The sequence below is a fragment of the Hordeum vulgare genome, chromosome 5H, assembly GCF_904849725.1.
Source record: "Hordeum vulgare subsp. vulgare chromosome 5H, MorexV3_pseudomolecules_assembly, whole genome shotgun sequence".
NCBI classification, from domain to species: Eukaryota; Viridiplantae; Streptophyta; class Magnoliopsida; order Poales; family Poaceae; genus Hordeum; species Hordeum vulgare.
Window position 1 is genome coordinate 441,459,551 of NC_058522.1, and position 16,709 is coordinate 441,476,259.

Genomic DNA, 16,709 nt, shown 5'->3' on the forward strand with positions numbered 1-16,709 from the left:
CCAATGCTATGAAGGGGTTGTCAATCCCTTATAGATTGTTTGCAAAGTGAGAACTGAAAGCAAAAAAGAAAACAAAGCAAAGTAAAAGCGAAAGTGGAGACGATAGTTGTGAGTAGACCCGGGGGTCGTAGTGTTCACTAGTGGCTTCTCTCATGAAAGCAAGTATACGGTGGGTGAACGAATTACTGTCGAGCAATTGATAGAACCACGCAAAGTTGTGACGACATCTATGGCAATGATTATATCTATAGGCATCACGTCCAAAACAAGTAGACCGATACTTTCTGCATCTACTACTATTACTCCACACGTCGACCGCTATCCAACATGCATCTAGTGTATTAAGTTCATAAGAACAGAGTAACGCCTTAAGCAAGATGACATGATGTAGATGGACAATCTCATATCTACGATAAAAGCCCATCTTGTTACCCTTGATGGCAACAACACGATGCGTGCCTTGCTGCCCCTTCTGTCACTGGGAAAGGTAACCACACGGTATGAACCCAAAACCAAACACTTCTCCCATTGCATGAATCATAGATCTAGTTGGCCAAACAAAACCCAAGACTCGAAGAGACTTACAAGGATATCAAATCATGCATATAAGAAATCAGCAAAGATTCAAATATATATCATAGATAATCTGATCACAAATCCACAATTCATCGGATCTCGACAAACACACCGCCAAAGAGGATTACATCGGATAGATCTCCATGAAGATCATGGAGAACTTTGTATTGAAGATCCAAGAGAGAGAAGAAGCCATCTAGCTACTAACTACGGACCCGTAGGTCTGAAGTGGACTACTCACGAGTCATTGGAGAGGCGATGATGTTGATGTAGAAGCCCTCCAACTCCAAAGTCCCCTCAGGCAGGGCACCGGGAAGGGTCTCCAGATGAGATCTCGCGGAAACGGAAGCTTGCGGCGGCGGAAAAGTGTTTTCGTGGATGTCCTGATATTTTTCTGGATTTTAGGGAATATATAGGCGAAAGAGCTAGGTCAGGGGGGCGCCAGGGAGGCCACAAGCCTGGTAGCCGCCGCCCCCCGGTGGCGGCTACAGGGCTTGTGGGCCCCCTGTGGCTCTCCTGCCTTGGCCCTCAAGTCCCCCGATCTTCTTCTGTTCTGAAAAAATTTATTTCGGGGATTTTATTCCGTTTGGACTCCAATCCAAAATCAGATCTGAAAAGAGTAAAAAATACAGAAAAAACAGGAACTGGCACTTGGCACTGAATTAATAAGTTAGTCCCAAAAAAGATATAAAAGGTACATAAAACATCCAAAGTTGACAAGATAATAGCATGAAACCATCAAAAATTATAGATACGTTTGAGACGTATCAGTGACCATGGTCGTGTGGGCGGCATGGTTGCTGGGGTGTGGCGTTCGGTGATGGTGAGTATTGGCCGGGGTGAAAATCTGTTCTATCTACGTATGCACCGACGGCGGCGAAGCTCTTCTCCTTCTTGAAGGCGTCATCGCGGCCATCACTGCCTGTCATGTTGCTCTAGGGGAAACTCCGACCCTCGGGTCGGGCGGTGATGGTGCTCCAGTGTAGTATCCTTCGTGAAGGCGTCGTATGCGGCTTGGGGTGGCTTCACCTCTTCGCGGTGGCGTGTTCATGGTCAAGGACCCGACTGCTCTTGTAGTGTTTGGGACGGTGTTGCTGCGCTCAACGCCTTTGTATCTTGACTTGGGTGTGTGCGTGTGTGGTTGTGGCGTGCGTTATATCGAGTTGTTGTTGGTCGTTGCTTTATATATAAAACGGGACGAAGGCCTTTTTCGGTTAAAGGAGGTTGAGTTCCTTCAGCGAGGAAATTCCCATAAATCAATCAGGAGGCTACCCTGATAATTTGAAGTAAACATGAACCCGGAGACACAGTATAAAGGTGCCTTCGGTTCATGATGAGACTGCGTTCAGAAGTGAATTATCGGAATTGAGTGCAGCGTTTGGTGCCCAAGCTCATCTGCATCCGGCTAGAAAATAAATAACAAAAACATTCAAAAAATCCCCCCATAAAATTGCATGGTAAAAAAGTTTTTGTGTGTGGTCCATTTCAATTTTTAGATCATTTGAACATGTGAGCAGCTCTCAGCAAAAAAGACAAATCGAATTAGAACAATGCATAAACAATAAAAAAATTACAGACTGCGAATTTGTCTTTTTTGCCAAGAGTTGTTTAGATGTTCAAATGATATGGAAATTGTAGCAGACCTCACGCATCAAATTATCTAGCATGCAAAAGAAATTGGAATATTTTGAAATTTTCTAGTATTTGTTTTGATTTTTTTCTTCAGCGCTGGTGCAGATGAGGCTGGGTTCAGAAGTGGATTATTGGATTTCTGAAGCAAAAACAGATCCTAATTGGATTTCTTATTAACTTTCATTCATCCGTCATCAGAAGTTTGTAATCCATTGTCATGTAGATTTACAACTGTATGAGAGGTATGATACAGTGATTGGATTTCATCTTTCGAGAAACTGAGGGGTGCAGGTTTGTAACCCCTTTAACACATACAGAACAATCAGGCAATCAGCTATGCTGCTCTATACAATGGCACTATATATCAATATATGTATGTACTCGATACAAGAGAACAATGGCAGTGTTTTCGCAGTGTTATGTGCAACCAAACCCTGAATTCTCAAGGCACATTATGGTCGAGCTCCCACCCCTACAACTCCGGTTTGCTTCATCCAGAGGGACCACTTGACTGCTTCTAGGAAATTCTCATTCCTCTGTAGAGCTGCTATGAGGTTAGTATACGTTACTCGATCAGCGTTGATACCTTTGATCCTCATCTCTTGCATCAGCTTGACAGCATCTTCGGGCATTCCCGCTATCCCGTAAGCCTTTATCAAGGTATTGTAGCTGTACAGGTCTGGCTCAACGCCACGGCTCTTTAGTTCTGAAAGAACATAGGCGACGCCTTCGATCCAACCCTTTCTGCCATATATGTTCATCATAATATTGTAAGTGTAATGGTCGAAGTCACATCTTGCTCTCCTCATTTTCTGCAAAACAGCAGAGAACTTCTCCAGCTGGCCTGACTTTCCATAAGCATTCAGCATGCAATTGTACGCCTCGAGAGAAACAGGAAACCCTGCGTCCTGCATCTTTTGAACGAAGTAATTCATGCTGCGGAAATTCCCACTTTGCGCGTACGCCGCGATGATGGTGTTGTATGATATGGTATCTGCAAGTCCTTGCTTCCGGGCCATGCTAAATACCTTCTCAGCCCTGTTGAAAAGCCCAGCTTTTCCATATATATCTAGCAATACATTCAGGGTGACAGTGCTAGCCAGGTGTCCTAGTTGAATCATTTCGTCGAAAATTCTCGAGAGCTCATCAACTGGTATCGCTGGCCCACAGCAGTTAATAATGCAGTTATACATGGCTTCATCCCATTCAACTTCGCTCTTGAGTATCCGATAATATGTATCAGTCAACTTCTCGAGCATACCGCATTTTTGGTAAGTCCGAAGCATGTCAAGGAAAAGGTATTTATCAGGAACTATTTCCTTTTGCTTCTCCATATCTTCCAGAACTGAGCAAGCATCTTCTGGTCTCCCAGCTTTATTATACATCCTCACAATTACACTATAAGCAATCATGTCAAGAACACAAGCCGAAACCTTCAGCTCAAGGTACAAAGTTTCAGCATGAGTAAATCTCTCCATGGCGCTGAAAACATCAATCATAGTGCAGCAAATGCGGAGATTTGGATGCGTTTGGGATTCTGGCATTTGGTTGTATATCCTTACAGCATCTTCATAACTGCCAGTCTCTTTGCAAGAACATATCAAGATATGATACAGATTGTCTTCAAAATCAGAATCTTGCCACTTCTTTTCACGCAAAACACAAAGAGCTTCTTCTAATAAAGAATTCTGAACAAGCGTTGTTACTAAAATAGAGCATGAGGTAGCATCATACAAAACCTTCTTGTAGAAGCATGATTGCAGAATTGGTAGAACTTTATGCATTCTCCCAACAGTTCTGTATGCGCGGACAAGAATAGTGACAATAGACGAACACTGGCAACCTGCTGCCCTCATGTCCCTAAGAATTTCAGCCGCACTTTCACTGTCATCATGCCTTGCTATTAAGTTAATCATTGTGTAGAAGTTGGACGCGTTTGGTTGAAAACCGGAACTCTTGAGCTTTTTGTAATAGGAAATTGCCTCTTTGTGTTTATCTGCTCTACCAAAACCTTCTATCATTGATCTGTAAGTGGTTTCATCGGGAGCTAAACCAGAACTTCCAAGTCTGTCGAACACCTCTTTCGCTTTTTGCATGTCAGAAACCTTCCCATACCCTGTAATCACGGTATTGTATGCCACCACATTTGGGGAAACACCACCATCTTCCATGGACTGCAATACCAACTCTGCTTCTTCCATTTTGCCCTGCTGACTGTAAGCATTTAGCTGCACTAACCAATTCTCCATGTTTGGAACAACTCCATCATGTTTCATCAATGTGATAACCTCCTCAGACTTATCGAAAAGGCGTGAACGCGTGTACAGAGTAATCATAGCTGAGTAAGCATTGACACACTTGACATTGCATTCCCTCGTTTTCACGAAAGCGAATTCGGCCTCCTTAAGGTTCCCAGTCTTCTGGTAAAGGCCCATGAGCATACCGACTGTGGACACATTGGGCTGCACCTTCCTCTCCAGCATCATATGAAACCACTTCGTCCCCCAATCAGCAAGCCTCCTCTTGGCACAGACATAGATCAGCCCATTGAACGCCCCGGCATCGAGCCGGCAACCCGAAACGGCGACCATCTCGTGGAGCAACAGCTCGGCTCTCCTCCAGTCCTCCTTCCAGGCAATGGCTTGGAGAGCCAGCCGGTACGCGTCGGCGTTCCTCTCGAGCTTCCCGTTGGCCTTCATCCACACGAAGAAGTCGAGGGCCTTCACATCGCTGTGCTTCTCCAGACGGATCAGAACGGAGTTGCACTCCGCGATGCTGGAGTCCCGGCTGACACCGGACAAAATCGCATTCACATCAGGATTATTCACTAGAACTCTGCGAACTTGTGGATCTTCTCTCACAGGGGCGCGCCTGGGAGCTCTCGCCGGCTTGTCACCGCCCGACGGTCTCCTCCATAATCTCCCCCCTTTCTTCCTCCCCATGGAACTCGTCTGGCTGGCAGTGATGCCGTCCGCGATACCCCGGCCAAGATCCGCTGCCACTCCACCGGTGGCGCGGCTGGCATTTTCAGACGGACCGGACACGCACAGCGTGGACTCCGCGCCGCCGCCGCCGCCGTCCTCAGTAGAGCAAACCACGCTATCCTTGAGAGTTGTCCTCGGATGGCTACGCCAGGCAAAGAAGCCGTGGGATGCGGCGGCTCCACCACGGGCGTGGCGCCGGTCCGCGGCGTACCCGGCGCTGGTTGGCAGCACCCGAGAGCTGAAGCCGACCAAATCCAGCCCCATCTCAGCTGGGTTCCCGGCCGGCAGCAATCACCAGGACCTAGCGTGGGGGCATGGAGGTTCCGAGTGGAGCTCCACTCCACTGCAGTAGAGCGGAGGGAGTGGGGGCTGGGTAGGCGCGCGGGGTGGTGGTGGTGGGTTCTGGGTGGGGTGGCCGGATAGAGAGCGGGTGACGCAGGAGGAGCAACCGTTGGACCTGGAGAAGTGGAGATGCAGCTGCTGCCGGCCAGGAACCCAAACAACATACGTGCTCTGATCTTTTTTAGAAAGAGGTAATATACTGGTAATCATTAAACTTGCGATTTGATGCGATTTGATGTGCAGTTTGATGCTAAAATTAAAAATAAGGTTTTTTATTATTAAATCTGCATTTAGATGCAGGTCAGTCGACTGCGCGCATATTCTATGCATACGTGGCATGCCCATGCAAGCATAGGCCCACTCTCAGCGTCATGGGCTGCGGGAGGGCGATACAGGTGTTTTTTTATAGGGGTCTTTAAACTTAGCATTTTTATTGAAAAAGGTCCCCGCTGACAGCGGCCCCAACAAATCATGGTTTGTCTGCTTCATTTGCAACTCCCCTCCCCCGTCCCGATTTGATCCCCAATTTAGAACCCTAGGCGCGCGACATCGGCTGGTGCTAGCTATGGGAGGGGGTCGTGGTTGAGTTTTGTCGGCATTGAGGTTTGGAAAAGGTCACCGGCGGCGAGATCTTGTGTTCCCATCTATCTCTAGCGAGATGGACGACGCCGGTGCCGGGGGCAATCACGACGGAGATGGGGAATGGAAGGCCATGTTTGTTTAGCATTTTGGATCGAAGAAAAGCTGGGAGGCAATGGACATGGAGTATCTGCTCCCGAGCTCATTTGAGCTCGCGTGAACAGTAAAATCGGAAAAAATTCAAAAAATGTTTTAGAAAATCTGAAATTTTTTTGAGACCAACTTTGACAAAAGTCCTAGGTGCATGCAAAAATTTGGCATGAACTAACATTTCTACAAGGCGTGGCAAAATAAACAAAATGAATGCTCTGAAAATGCGCATTTTCAGAGTGTCTATTTTGTTTATTTTTCCACACCTTGTAGAAATGTTATTTCATACCAAATTTTTGCATGCACTTAGAACTTTTGTCAAACTTGGTCTAAAAAAATTCAGATTTTTTTGAATTTTTTTTGATTTTTTTTTGATTTTACTGTTTACCCGAGCTCAAATGAGCTCGGGAGTAGAAAGGCACTTTCGGGAGGCAATGCATCTTTCTCCTGTTTGAATCTTGCTACAATGGTTCTTCCGTTTGATTTGACTAAAAGGAATTGCTTGCTTTTTTAGGTAGATGAGCTCCCGCAGATTGAGTTCGAGATGCGGCGCCCCAAGTATGATGCCCAGTTCAGTGTTGTGGAGCTGATTGCTGATAAGTGTGGGCACATTACTATAATTTCTGATCTGGCTAGGAAGAATTAGGTCTTGGAGAAACTAATTTAGAAGAATGAAGAAGAGAACCAATCCATCTGGGACAGGCACAAGGTGGAAAAGAAGATGTTTGCAAGGATTCAGAAGGAACAATTGATGTGTAGGGATAGGATGCTAGTGTTTGCAATTAGCATTTGTTTTGGCATGTGTGCCATTCTGTATGCAGTAGCAAGTAGGAGGCAGGATGTTGTGTGCCCTTTTGTTAGCCGCATGAGAATGAAGTGATGTGTGATGTAATGCTTGCATTTTGAACATGATCATGATATTGGTTTGAATGGCAAGGATTTATTTGTTTTCTTGAAAATTGACACTTCTTGTATATGACAGATATTAAAACTGGATTTAAATATGATATACATTAGAGCGAACATAATTCGGGAATTTGGGCATGGAGGGATACGTTGTTTAAATTTGGGCATGCAAATCTTAGTAAATCAGCAGTATATTAAATGAACACAAAAATGCATATGTAGAGGCATATATATAGCTCCAAGATGAATATTAATAGAATATCATCCATAGTAAATAGGGAAATTACTAATGACAAAAGCATGGTTCATTTGTCATCTCGAACCTAAACAGGGCAATATTTTTTTCTTCTTTACCACAACAAAAGGAGCAGTTCATGAACTATTTTACACAAAAGTTCATTCATGAACTTCATCACTTGGCCATCTAACTCCAGAGATAGGAAATCATGCATGTCTTGAGGCCAACCATATGCAAACAGACCATCTTTGGGGTGCATTTTAGCTCACGAGAACCTCTTATTCTCCCTACATAAAAAGTGGTGGTTGCTGGCTACTTTGTCCATCATATCCAAAAAGCAAGTTGTAGAATCCTGGAGTAGCAGCCCTTGCTCCTCTGGGAGGATTGCCACGAGCACTTGGAGCTATGACTCCCCTTGTTGCATTGCATCCGCTGCTGCCACCCTTGTTGCATTGTTTGCATTTCTCCACCCCTTGTTGCATTGCTTTCACTTCTTCCATCCCTTGTTGCATTGCTTGCACTTCTTCCTCCCCTTATTGCATTGCTTCCACAGATGCCACCCCTTGTTGCATTGCTTCCACTTCTGCCTCCTCTCACCCTGCCCCTGGACATGGTTGCTTCCACTTCTTCTTCCTCCCTAGGAGTAGCAATAAGCTAGACTCGGATAGGGGGCCAAAGCCCATAGGTGCTACGTATGTAAATTTTCCTGCCAATATAATAAACACATAATATATCATATGAGCAGGTGATAACACTCATTTTAAAAAAAAAATAACAACACTGAATATTTTACCCTTTCCTGCATCTTGTAAACCATAAAGTCTGGAGTTTGTGTTGGATCAAGCTATCGGTAAACTCTGTGTGGCATAATGTTCTACAAAAGTACAAGTACTATATCAATGTACTGCATGCATGAGTAAAAATAGAAATTAACGCAATAACTACCAAACTTACAACAATGATGCTTGGATTATCATATTCTTCTTCCGTTTCCCCAGGTGCTTCCTCAGTAGGTGGTTGATTGACATACTTGTAATGGCCTTTCTTGTTATGATCAACACCCCCAAAAACCGAGCAATGCATGCTGACACCATGCTTGATCAAATTTCTCACTCCTTCCTTATCCTTCTTCTCCTTTGGATCTTTTTTCCTCCTTTTCTTTGGCATGCCCATCACTTCAGTGTATATGGGTGAAAGAACAGGAGTGACATGCATCTTCCCCCATTCCTTTTGATCTCTCATTAGCCTCATATTGAAGCCATATCACTTCTTGTAATCCTCAACGGCGTAGCGGGAATACACTATGCTCTCAGAGTCAATTCTCTCATGGCTAAAACAAACTATTGCATGATGACAAGGTATGCCACACAATTCCCAACTTTTGCAGTTACAACTGAGCATATTCAGATCAACTATGTAAGTGTTGTTCAATGAGATAATGTAACACCCCACTATTTTCTCCATGATTTTATTCCCCTCCATAAAGAAGCTTTTGAAATTTTTTGTGGAACTTGAGTACTTGCTTAAAAATACTTCATGTCATTTGGTAGCTTCAGTGGAAACATTATTATAATAAATCTTGCCAAGTTTTACTTCTTTTAAGTGGCATTTTTATTCTTTAAAGGGCCTCCATTGCACTAGAACCTCTTTATAAATTCTTTCAAAAATTCTACAAAAATTTGGAAATGTTAAGTGATGCATGTGGCTCACTTTTATGCAAAAACCCTTCTTGGCCTTTACTAAATTTTGAGCACGACATCCTCATTTCTGTTCTGGTCCATTTTGGTGATTTGTACTGCGGCCCTATTTTATTTTGCCTCAATCCCCATGAGATTTTTCCTTCTTGTAGTAGATCCTACCAAACCCTTAAGTCCAAGAGATTAGAGTAATTGGAATATTGTTAGCCCATACAATAATGCCCTAGAGTTTCTGTCCACAAAAGCTTTTCTCCAAAACTTGTACTAGCAACTTTCTCCTTCTCTCAAACTAACCTTGCCATCATTCTTATCCTCTAAAGAGACCTTGTTCTGGAAATTTTTGGTGGCCAGCAAAGCTCCCTAGATTCCCATGGCATTCTGTTGAGCACCTTGTGTGCCTCGCCAGAATTGGCATGGACATGAGATTGTATTGTGGATTTGTTTTTTTGCCAAACCATCATGTCCACTGGATCCCTAGCACCCACACTGGTGAGCCTGTTAATTGCCAACCTCATCCAAGTCCTCTAGCATGCTCTAGCATTTTGTCGGGCACATGCCGTGCGTGCCTAGAGTGCGTCCAGAGCGCGCATATTGCATGACAGCGCATCCAAGCCGCCATGCCCACCTACCTCGCGCCCGTGACTTTTCCATGGTGTCAAGCCTTGCAGCCTTTCCCCTGATAGCCTCGCTGACCCCCTGGCGCCGCCTAGAGCCTCCGTTGTAGGCGGTTGCCTGCACGCCGGCGACCGCGTCCGCCCCTCTGCCATTGCAGCGCCTCCCACCCTCTCCCCACCAGCCAGCTAGCCCCAGGAGCAGTGTAGAGCCCGTCCTCTAGCTCCTATCAGCGTGAGCCACCGCCACATTGCCCTGCAACCCACAGTAGCGATGAGCCGCCATGCTTACCCTCTCGACGTCGCGGCACCAACGTCGCCACGCTATAAATAGGCTGCCTTAGCCTCCCCTCGACCTCACAAGCACCCCTACTGTCCCTGTGAAGCCCTTGGTAGACGGTAATTGAGACCGAGAGGACCATCCTATCCGCCTCGTGTAGCTATGGATGTCGCCGTCATCCAGTCGACTCCGACCTGACCAGAGCGTCCCCCTCCTCTCTCTCGCCACCTCTAGACTCCCCATGACCCCACGAAGCTGTCCCACCTCCCAAATTTGAGCGGAGGCCGTCGTAGGCCAATTCCCCCTTTGCTCCCAAAGCCACCGTCCGCCTTGAAGCTCGCTGCCGACGACCCTGCCCACCTCTCCGGTCATAGTGACCACCGGAAGGATCGCCCAGACCGTCTCCATCTATTACCACATCAAGGGCCCTGAAGGAACCGCCAAATTGCCGGCGACGATCACTGGAGCACCGCCTCTATCCAACCGCGAGGAAGAAGACGCGGGCGACTAGGCAAACCTGACCAATAGGCCAGGAGGGCGAACTGACAGTGACCCCGTGTCGGCACGCATTGACTTATGTGGTGCTGTAATCTTGAGAGTATGTCTCCTCTCTCTTGAAAGCGTATTCCAATGAAGTGTTTTCTTTTTCTGTTTATTAATAAAATCAGAAATTTTACCACACTTTGACTAGCCTTATCTTTTAAACTACAACTCGGATTGATATGATTCTTTTTCCCGCCTCCTTCAAATTTCCTCTAGTTTATTTTAGTATTTATTTGAAAAATTTCCAACCAAATTTTAGGTACTGTTTTTGGATTGTGTGTTGATTCAGATATTTCAAAAATAGGATTAGAGGGGAGAATAAAACTTTCAAAGATTTGGAGTGCACTCTACTCTTATACATACAAGGCAAGCATATTGAACACTGATATGATTTGGTGAAGGGTAAATTTTGGTGGTGCTTGATTTGCACGATTATGGCGATGAAGTGAGCATGTTTACATGGTGATAATTCATGCATATTTATTGTGCTGAAAACTTCATCTCTATTCAACATGAAGTGCATGTGACAGTATTCACTTCTTCAGGCCACACATGCCAATGCTAACTGGATGAAATCTAGAGGAAGTTCACGTCTCGGGTAGACACGATCGTGGGATGGGTATCCCGTTGTGATGGGGATGATCCGTCGAGGCATGGTGGGGCATGATAGGAGTGACTATATCAGATAAACTGCTAAGAAAATCTGTTGTGCTAACGATACAGGAAAATTATAAGCCTCCTTAGTCGACCCTAGATCAAGTCTTGTTCCAGTAACCTCCCCTACTTGCTTCGTACTACCACTTGTCTCTGCCATGGGTAGGGTTAAGGATGACAATTTTACCCATGGGTACGGGTACCCGTGGGTACCCTACCCGTATGGGCAAGGTACGGGTACAATTTTATACCCAAGGGTAGTACCCGTACCCTATCCGTTAAATTATGGACAGGGCATGGGTATTTTTTTACACCCGTGAGTATACCCGTACCCTATCCATATATACGTATATGTGAAATTTCTTTAAGAGTCGTTCAATGCAGCCCAAATAAATGTAGCCTACGCATTGACAGAGCAGGTCGGTCAATGAAGATGGCCGCTTTAACTAGAAAACAGAGCTCGTCGCTGGTATTCTTGGTACTCCCTCCGTTCCTAAATATAAGTCTTTTAAGATATTTCACTACGAGTCTACATACGGAGCAAAATGAGTGAATCTACACTCTAAAGTATGTCTATATACATCCGTATGTAGTTTATTATAAAATTTCTTTAAAGACTTATATTTAGGAACAGAGGGAGTAGTTTATCTCCTCGTATTCTTATCCCTCAATTAAGGATCAAAATTCCAGGAACTTGCCATCTATTCGAGCGACATCTTAGGCTTCAATTTAGCATCTCCCATTCTCCCCGTCAGCCATCTCTCATTCTCCCCGTCAGCCCGTCTCTAATCAGGTTGCTGCTCCTTCCTGTAGATCATGCACCCCTCCCCCATCTCTCTCTGTTTTCACTCCGGCGACGAGAGGAGCACGACAGGGCTCGCGGCTAGCCGGTTGGCGGCATGGCGGCGGTGACGTGCGCGCCAGCAAGAGGGCGACGCCAGGGCTTCGTTTCCAACTTTCCATGGCGCGGGCGAAACGACGAACAGTCACAAGATCTCCGTCTATCCGATCTAGTGATAACCAGTAAGGGCCTCTCAGTCTAAATTTACTGATCTTATTCTCAATTGTTAGTACTCTGACGGACTTGTGATGCATTTTTCATTTTTCATCACCGTGTACTAATTATTCTGTATAGAGTACTTGTCATCCTAAATGTACTAATCGGTATACTCGTAAAATAGCTATTGTCTACTTGTAAATTAGTACTAAACTAATGATCAGTTCATGAGAATCATGACTAGTCACCGTGGCTGGCTCCCTGTAGCCCTTTTTGCCGGCCAAGGAAATTAGTACTAAACTACTGCTGTGGCCTGTGGCTGTACTTGTCATCCTAAATGTAATAATTTATTATGTGTCATGTATAGATCAATGGCTTCCAGATGGAGCAGAAGGCTCGGCTGTGGCTGCTGCCAGCAATGGAAATTCGGCTCTTTCAGCATCTCTGCATGGTACTCCAACACCTGAAGTTGTTCCGACACTTGCAAATAACTTGCCATTTGCGCTTTAATGTTGGTTCTTTCTTCATCAGATGGTTGGAATTCTACTCTCTTTGCTACATTTCAGAATGTTCTTGATGATGAAGAAGAAGAGATGGTAAATTACTAAAATGCTATGATCTTAAATTTTAGGATATTGCAACATCATAATTTACTCATATTTTTCTCATTTGGTTGATGCGAAGGATAAGTCTACTTCAATCATCATTCAGGAGTGAAGATGCAGTTGATGTTTGTGTTGGATGGTGGCTTCTACCTATTTTATGCGATGGCTGCTAGCTTCTGCTTGTGTTGGGTGATGGCTGATAGTTGTTGGATGGTGGCATGGTGCCAACTATTGTATCAATTTTTATTTTGTTACATGACTTGTACTCAGTTGAGTTATTTGCCAACTAGCTTATGTTTGTATCGGATGATGGCTGTGTTGCGTAACGTAGCATAAATTTAAAAAAATTCCTACGCATATTCAGATCTTTCTATGAAGAGACCAGTAACGAGAGAGGGGTGAGTGCATCTTTATACCTTTGAAGATCGCTAAGTGGAAGCGTTGCTAGAACGCGGTTGATGGAGTCGTACTCGCGGCGATTCAGATCGTGGTGTGATTCCGATCTAGTGCCGAACCACGGCACCTCCGCGTTCAACACACGTGCAGCCCGGTGACGTCTCCCGCACCTTGATCCGGCAAGGAGGAGGGAGAGGTTGGGGAAGATCTTCGGCAGCACGACAGCGTGGTGTCGATGGAGAGACGAGGTCTCCCGGCAGGGCTTCGCCAAGCACCGGCAGAGAGGATGAGAAGGAAGAGCAGGGCTGCGCCGAGGGAGATGGAAAACTACGTGTGAAACAGCCCCAAAACCCCCACTATATATAGGAGGAGGGGAGGGGGGTGCGCCACCCCTAGGGTTCCCACCCTAGGTGGTGCGGCAGCCCACATGGGAGAGGGGGGCGGCGACCAGGGCAGGGAAAGGGGGGGGGGCGCCCTAGGTGGGCCTTGGGCCTCCCCTGCGCCTAGGGTTTCCCCTCCCTCCCTCTCTGGTGCGCATGGGCTGGGTGTGGGGGGCGCACCAGCCCACCTAGGGGCTGGTTCCCTCCCGCTCTTGGCCCATGTAGCCCTCCGGGGCTTGTGGCCCCTCTCGGTCGGCCTCCGGAACCCTTCCGGTGGTCCCGGCACTTTGCCGGTGGTGCCCGAAACATTTCCGACGTCCAAACCCATCCATCCTATATATCAATCTTTACCTCCGGACCATTCCGGAGCTCCTCGTGACGTCCGGGATCTCATCCGGGACTCCGAAAAACTTTCGGTAACCTCGTACACCAATTCCCTATAACCCTAGCGTCATCGAACCTTAAGTGTGTAGACCCTACGGGTTCGGGAGACATGCAGACGTGACCGAGACAGCTCTCCGGCCAATAACCATCAGCGGGGTCTGGATACCCATGGTGGATCCCACTTGCTCCACGATGATATCATCGGATGAACCACAATGTCAAGGATTCAATCAATCCCGTATACAATTCCCTTTGTCTGTCGGTATAGAACTTGCCCGAGATTCGATAGTCGGTATACCTATACCTTGTTCAATCTTGTTATCAGTAAGTCTCTTTACTCGTTCCGTAGCACGTCATCGTGTGACTAACTCCTTAGTCACATTGAGCTCATGATGATGTTCTACCGAGTGGGCCCAGAGATACCTTTCCGTCACGTGGAGTGACAAATCCCGATCTCGATTTGTGCCAACCCAACAGACACTTTCAGAGGTACTCGTAGTGCACCTTTATAGTCAGCCAGTTACGTTGTGACGTTTGATACACCCAAAGCACTCCTACGATATCCGGGGGTTGCACAATCTCACGGTCGAAGGAAAAGACACTTGACATTAGAAAAGCTTTAGCATACGAACAATGCGATCTAGTGCTATGCTTAGGATTGGGTCTTGTCCATGACATCATTCTCCCAATGATGTGATCCCGTTATCAATGACATCTAATGCCCATGACCAGGAAACCATGATCATCTATTTGACTAACGAGCTAGCCAACTAGCCAATGATGGGACACATTGTGATCTATTTATTCACACATGTATTACTGTTTCCTGTTAATACAATTATAGCATGAACAATAGACGATTATCATGAACAAGGAAATATGATAATTACCATTTTATTATTGCCTCTAGGGTATATTTCCAATAGTCTCCCACTTGCACTAGAGTCAATAATCTAGTTACATTGTGATGTATCGAACACCCATAGCATTATGGTGTTGATCATGTTTTGCTCGTGGAAAAGGTTTAGCCAATGGCTCTGCAACATTTAGATCCGTATGTACTTTACAAATCTCTATTACTCCACTCTGGACATGGTCCTGGATGGAGTTGAAGTGGCGTTTGATGTGCTTCGTCTTCCGATGAAACCTGGGCTCCTTGTCAATGGCAATGGCCCCAGTGTTATCACAAAAGAGTGTCATTGGACCTGACGCGCTTGGAACCACTCCAAGGTCGGTGATGAGCTCCTTCATCCAAATTCCTTCATGAGCTGCTTCTGAAGCAGCTATGTACTCCGCTTCACATGTAGATGCTACCACGACTTCTTGCTTGCTGCTGCACCAGCTCACTGCCCCACCATTCAAAACATATACGTATCCGATCTGTGACTTAGAGTCATCCGGATCAGTGTCGAAGCTAGCGTCGACGTAACCCTTTACGACGAGCTCTTCGTCACCTCCATAAACGAGAAACATTTCCTTAGTCCTTTTCAGGTACTTAAGGATATTCTTGACCGCTGTCCAGTGTTCTATACCGGGATCACTTTGATAACTCCCTACCAAACTTATGTCAAGGTTTATATCAGGTATGGTACACAACATGTCATACATAAGAGAGTCTACGGCTGAAGCGTAGGGGACATAACTCATCTTCTCTCTATCTGCTGCCGTGGTCGGCGACTGAGTCTTACTCAATCTCATACCTTGCAAAACTGGCAAGAACCCTTTCTTTGATTTTTCCATATTGAACTTCTTCAATATCTTGTCAAGGTATGTACTTTGCGAAAGACGTATGAGGCGTCTCGATCTATCTCTATAGATCTTGATGCCTAATATGTATGCAGCTTCTCCAAGGTCCTTCATTGAAAAACTCTTTTTCAAATAGGCCTTTATGCTCTCCAACATCTCTATATTATTCCCCATCAATAATATGTCATCCACATATCGTATGAGGAAAGCTACAAAGCTCCTCACTTTCTTGTACAGACAGGCTTCTCCGTAAAACTGTATGAACCCAAACGCTTTAATCACCTCATTAAAGCGAATGTTCCAACTCCGAGATGCTTGCTGTTGGAATCATGCCCTAGAGGCAATAATAAATATAGTTATTATTATAATTCCTGCATCAAGATAATCGTTTATTATCCATGCTATAATTGTATTGAATGAAGACTTATATACATGTGTGGATACATAGACAAAACACTGTCCCTAGCAAGCCTCTAGTTGGCTAGCCAGTTGATCAAAGATAGTCAGGGTCTTCTGATTATGAACAAGGTGTTGTTGCTTGATAACTGGATCACGTCATTAGGAGAATCACGTGATGGACTAGACCCAAACTAATAGACGTAGCATGTTGATCGTGTCATTTTGTTGCTACTGTTTTCTGCGTGTCAAGTATTTGTTCCTATGACCAGGAGATCATATAACTCACTGACACCGGAGGAATGCTTTGTGTGTATCAAACATCGCAACGTAACTGGGTGACTATAAAGATGCTCTACAGGTATCTCCGAAGGTGTTCGTTGAGTTAGTATGGATCGAGACTGGGATTTGTCACTCCGTGTGACGGAGAGGTATCTCGGGGCCCACTCGGTAATACAACATCACACACAAGCCTTGCAAGCAATGTGACTTAGTGTAAGTTGCGGGATCTTGAATTACGGAACGAGTAAAGAGACTTGCCGGTAAACGAGATTGAAATAGGTATGCGGATAATGACGATCGAATCTCGGGCAAGTAACATACCGAAGGACAA

At 45.5% G+C, this 16,709-nt stretch overlaps 2 protein-coding genes across 4 annotated transcripts; one reads left to right on the plus strand and one right to left on the minus strand.

Annotated features, from left to right (window-relative positions):
- Positions 1–2,361: 2,361 nt before the first annotated feature.
- On the minus strand, positions 2,362–5,654 carry LOC123397979 (pentatricopeptide repeat-containing protein At4g30825, chloroplastic). The gene has a single exon (XM_045092488.1). It carries the CDS (start codon positions 5,454–5,456, stop codon positions 2,661–2,663), a length of 2,796 nt encoding a protein of 931 aa, XP_044948423.1. The 5' UTR covers positions 5,457–5,654; the 3' UTR covers positions 2,362–2,660.
- Positions 5,655–10,065: 4,411 nt separating this feature from the next.
- On the plus strand, positions 10,066–13,161 carry LOC123397433. Of its 3 annotated transcripts, none has more exons than XM_045091965.1 (5): positions 10,066–10,593; positions 12,006–12,215; positions 12,557–12,640; positions 12,721–12,785; positions 12,874–13,161. In XM_045091965.1, the coding sequence occupies exons 2-5, from the start codon at positions 12,092–12,094 to the stop codon at positions 12,904–12,906; spliced, it is 306 nt and encodes a 101-aa protein (XP_044947900.1). In that variant the 5' UTR covers positions 10,066–10,593; positions 12,006–12,091; the 3' UTR covers positions 12,907–13,161. The 3 variants fall into 3 exon arrangements, 2 of the variants coding, with proteins under 2 accessions (XP_044947900.1, XP_044947901.1); XM_045091966.1 differs by having other exon boundaries at positions 12,901–13,161; XR_006609948.1 differs by lacking the exon at positions 12,006–12,215 and having other exon boundaries at positions 10,068–10,593.
- The last annotated feature ends 3,548 nt before the right edge of the window (positions 13,162–16,709 follow it).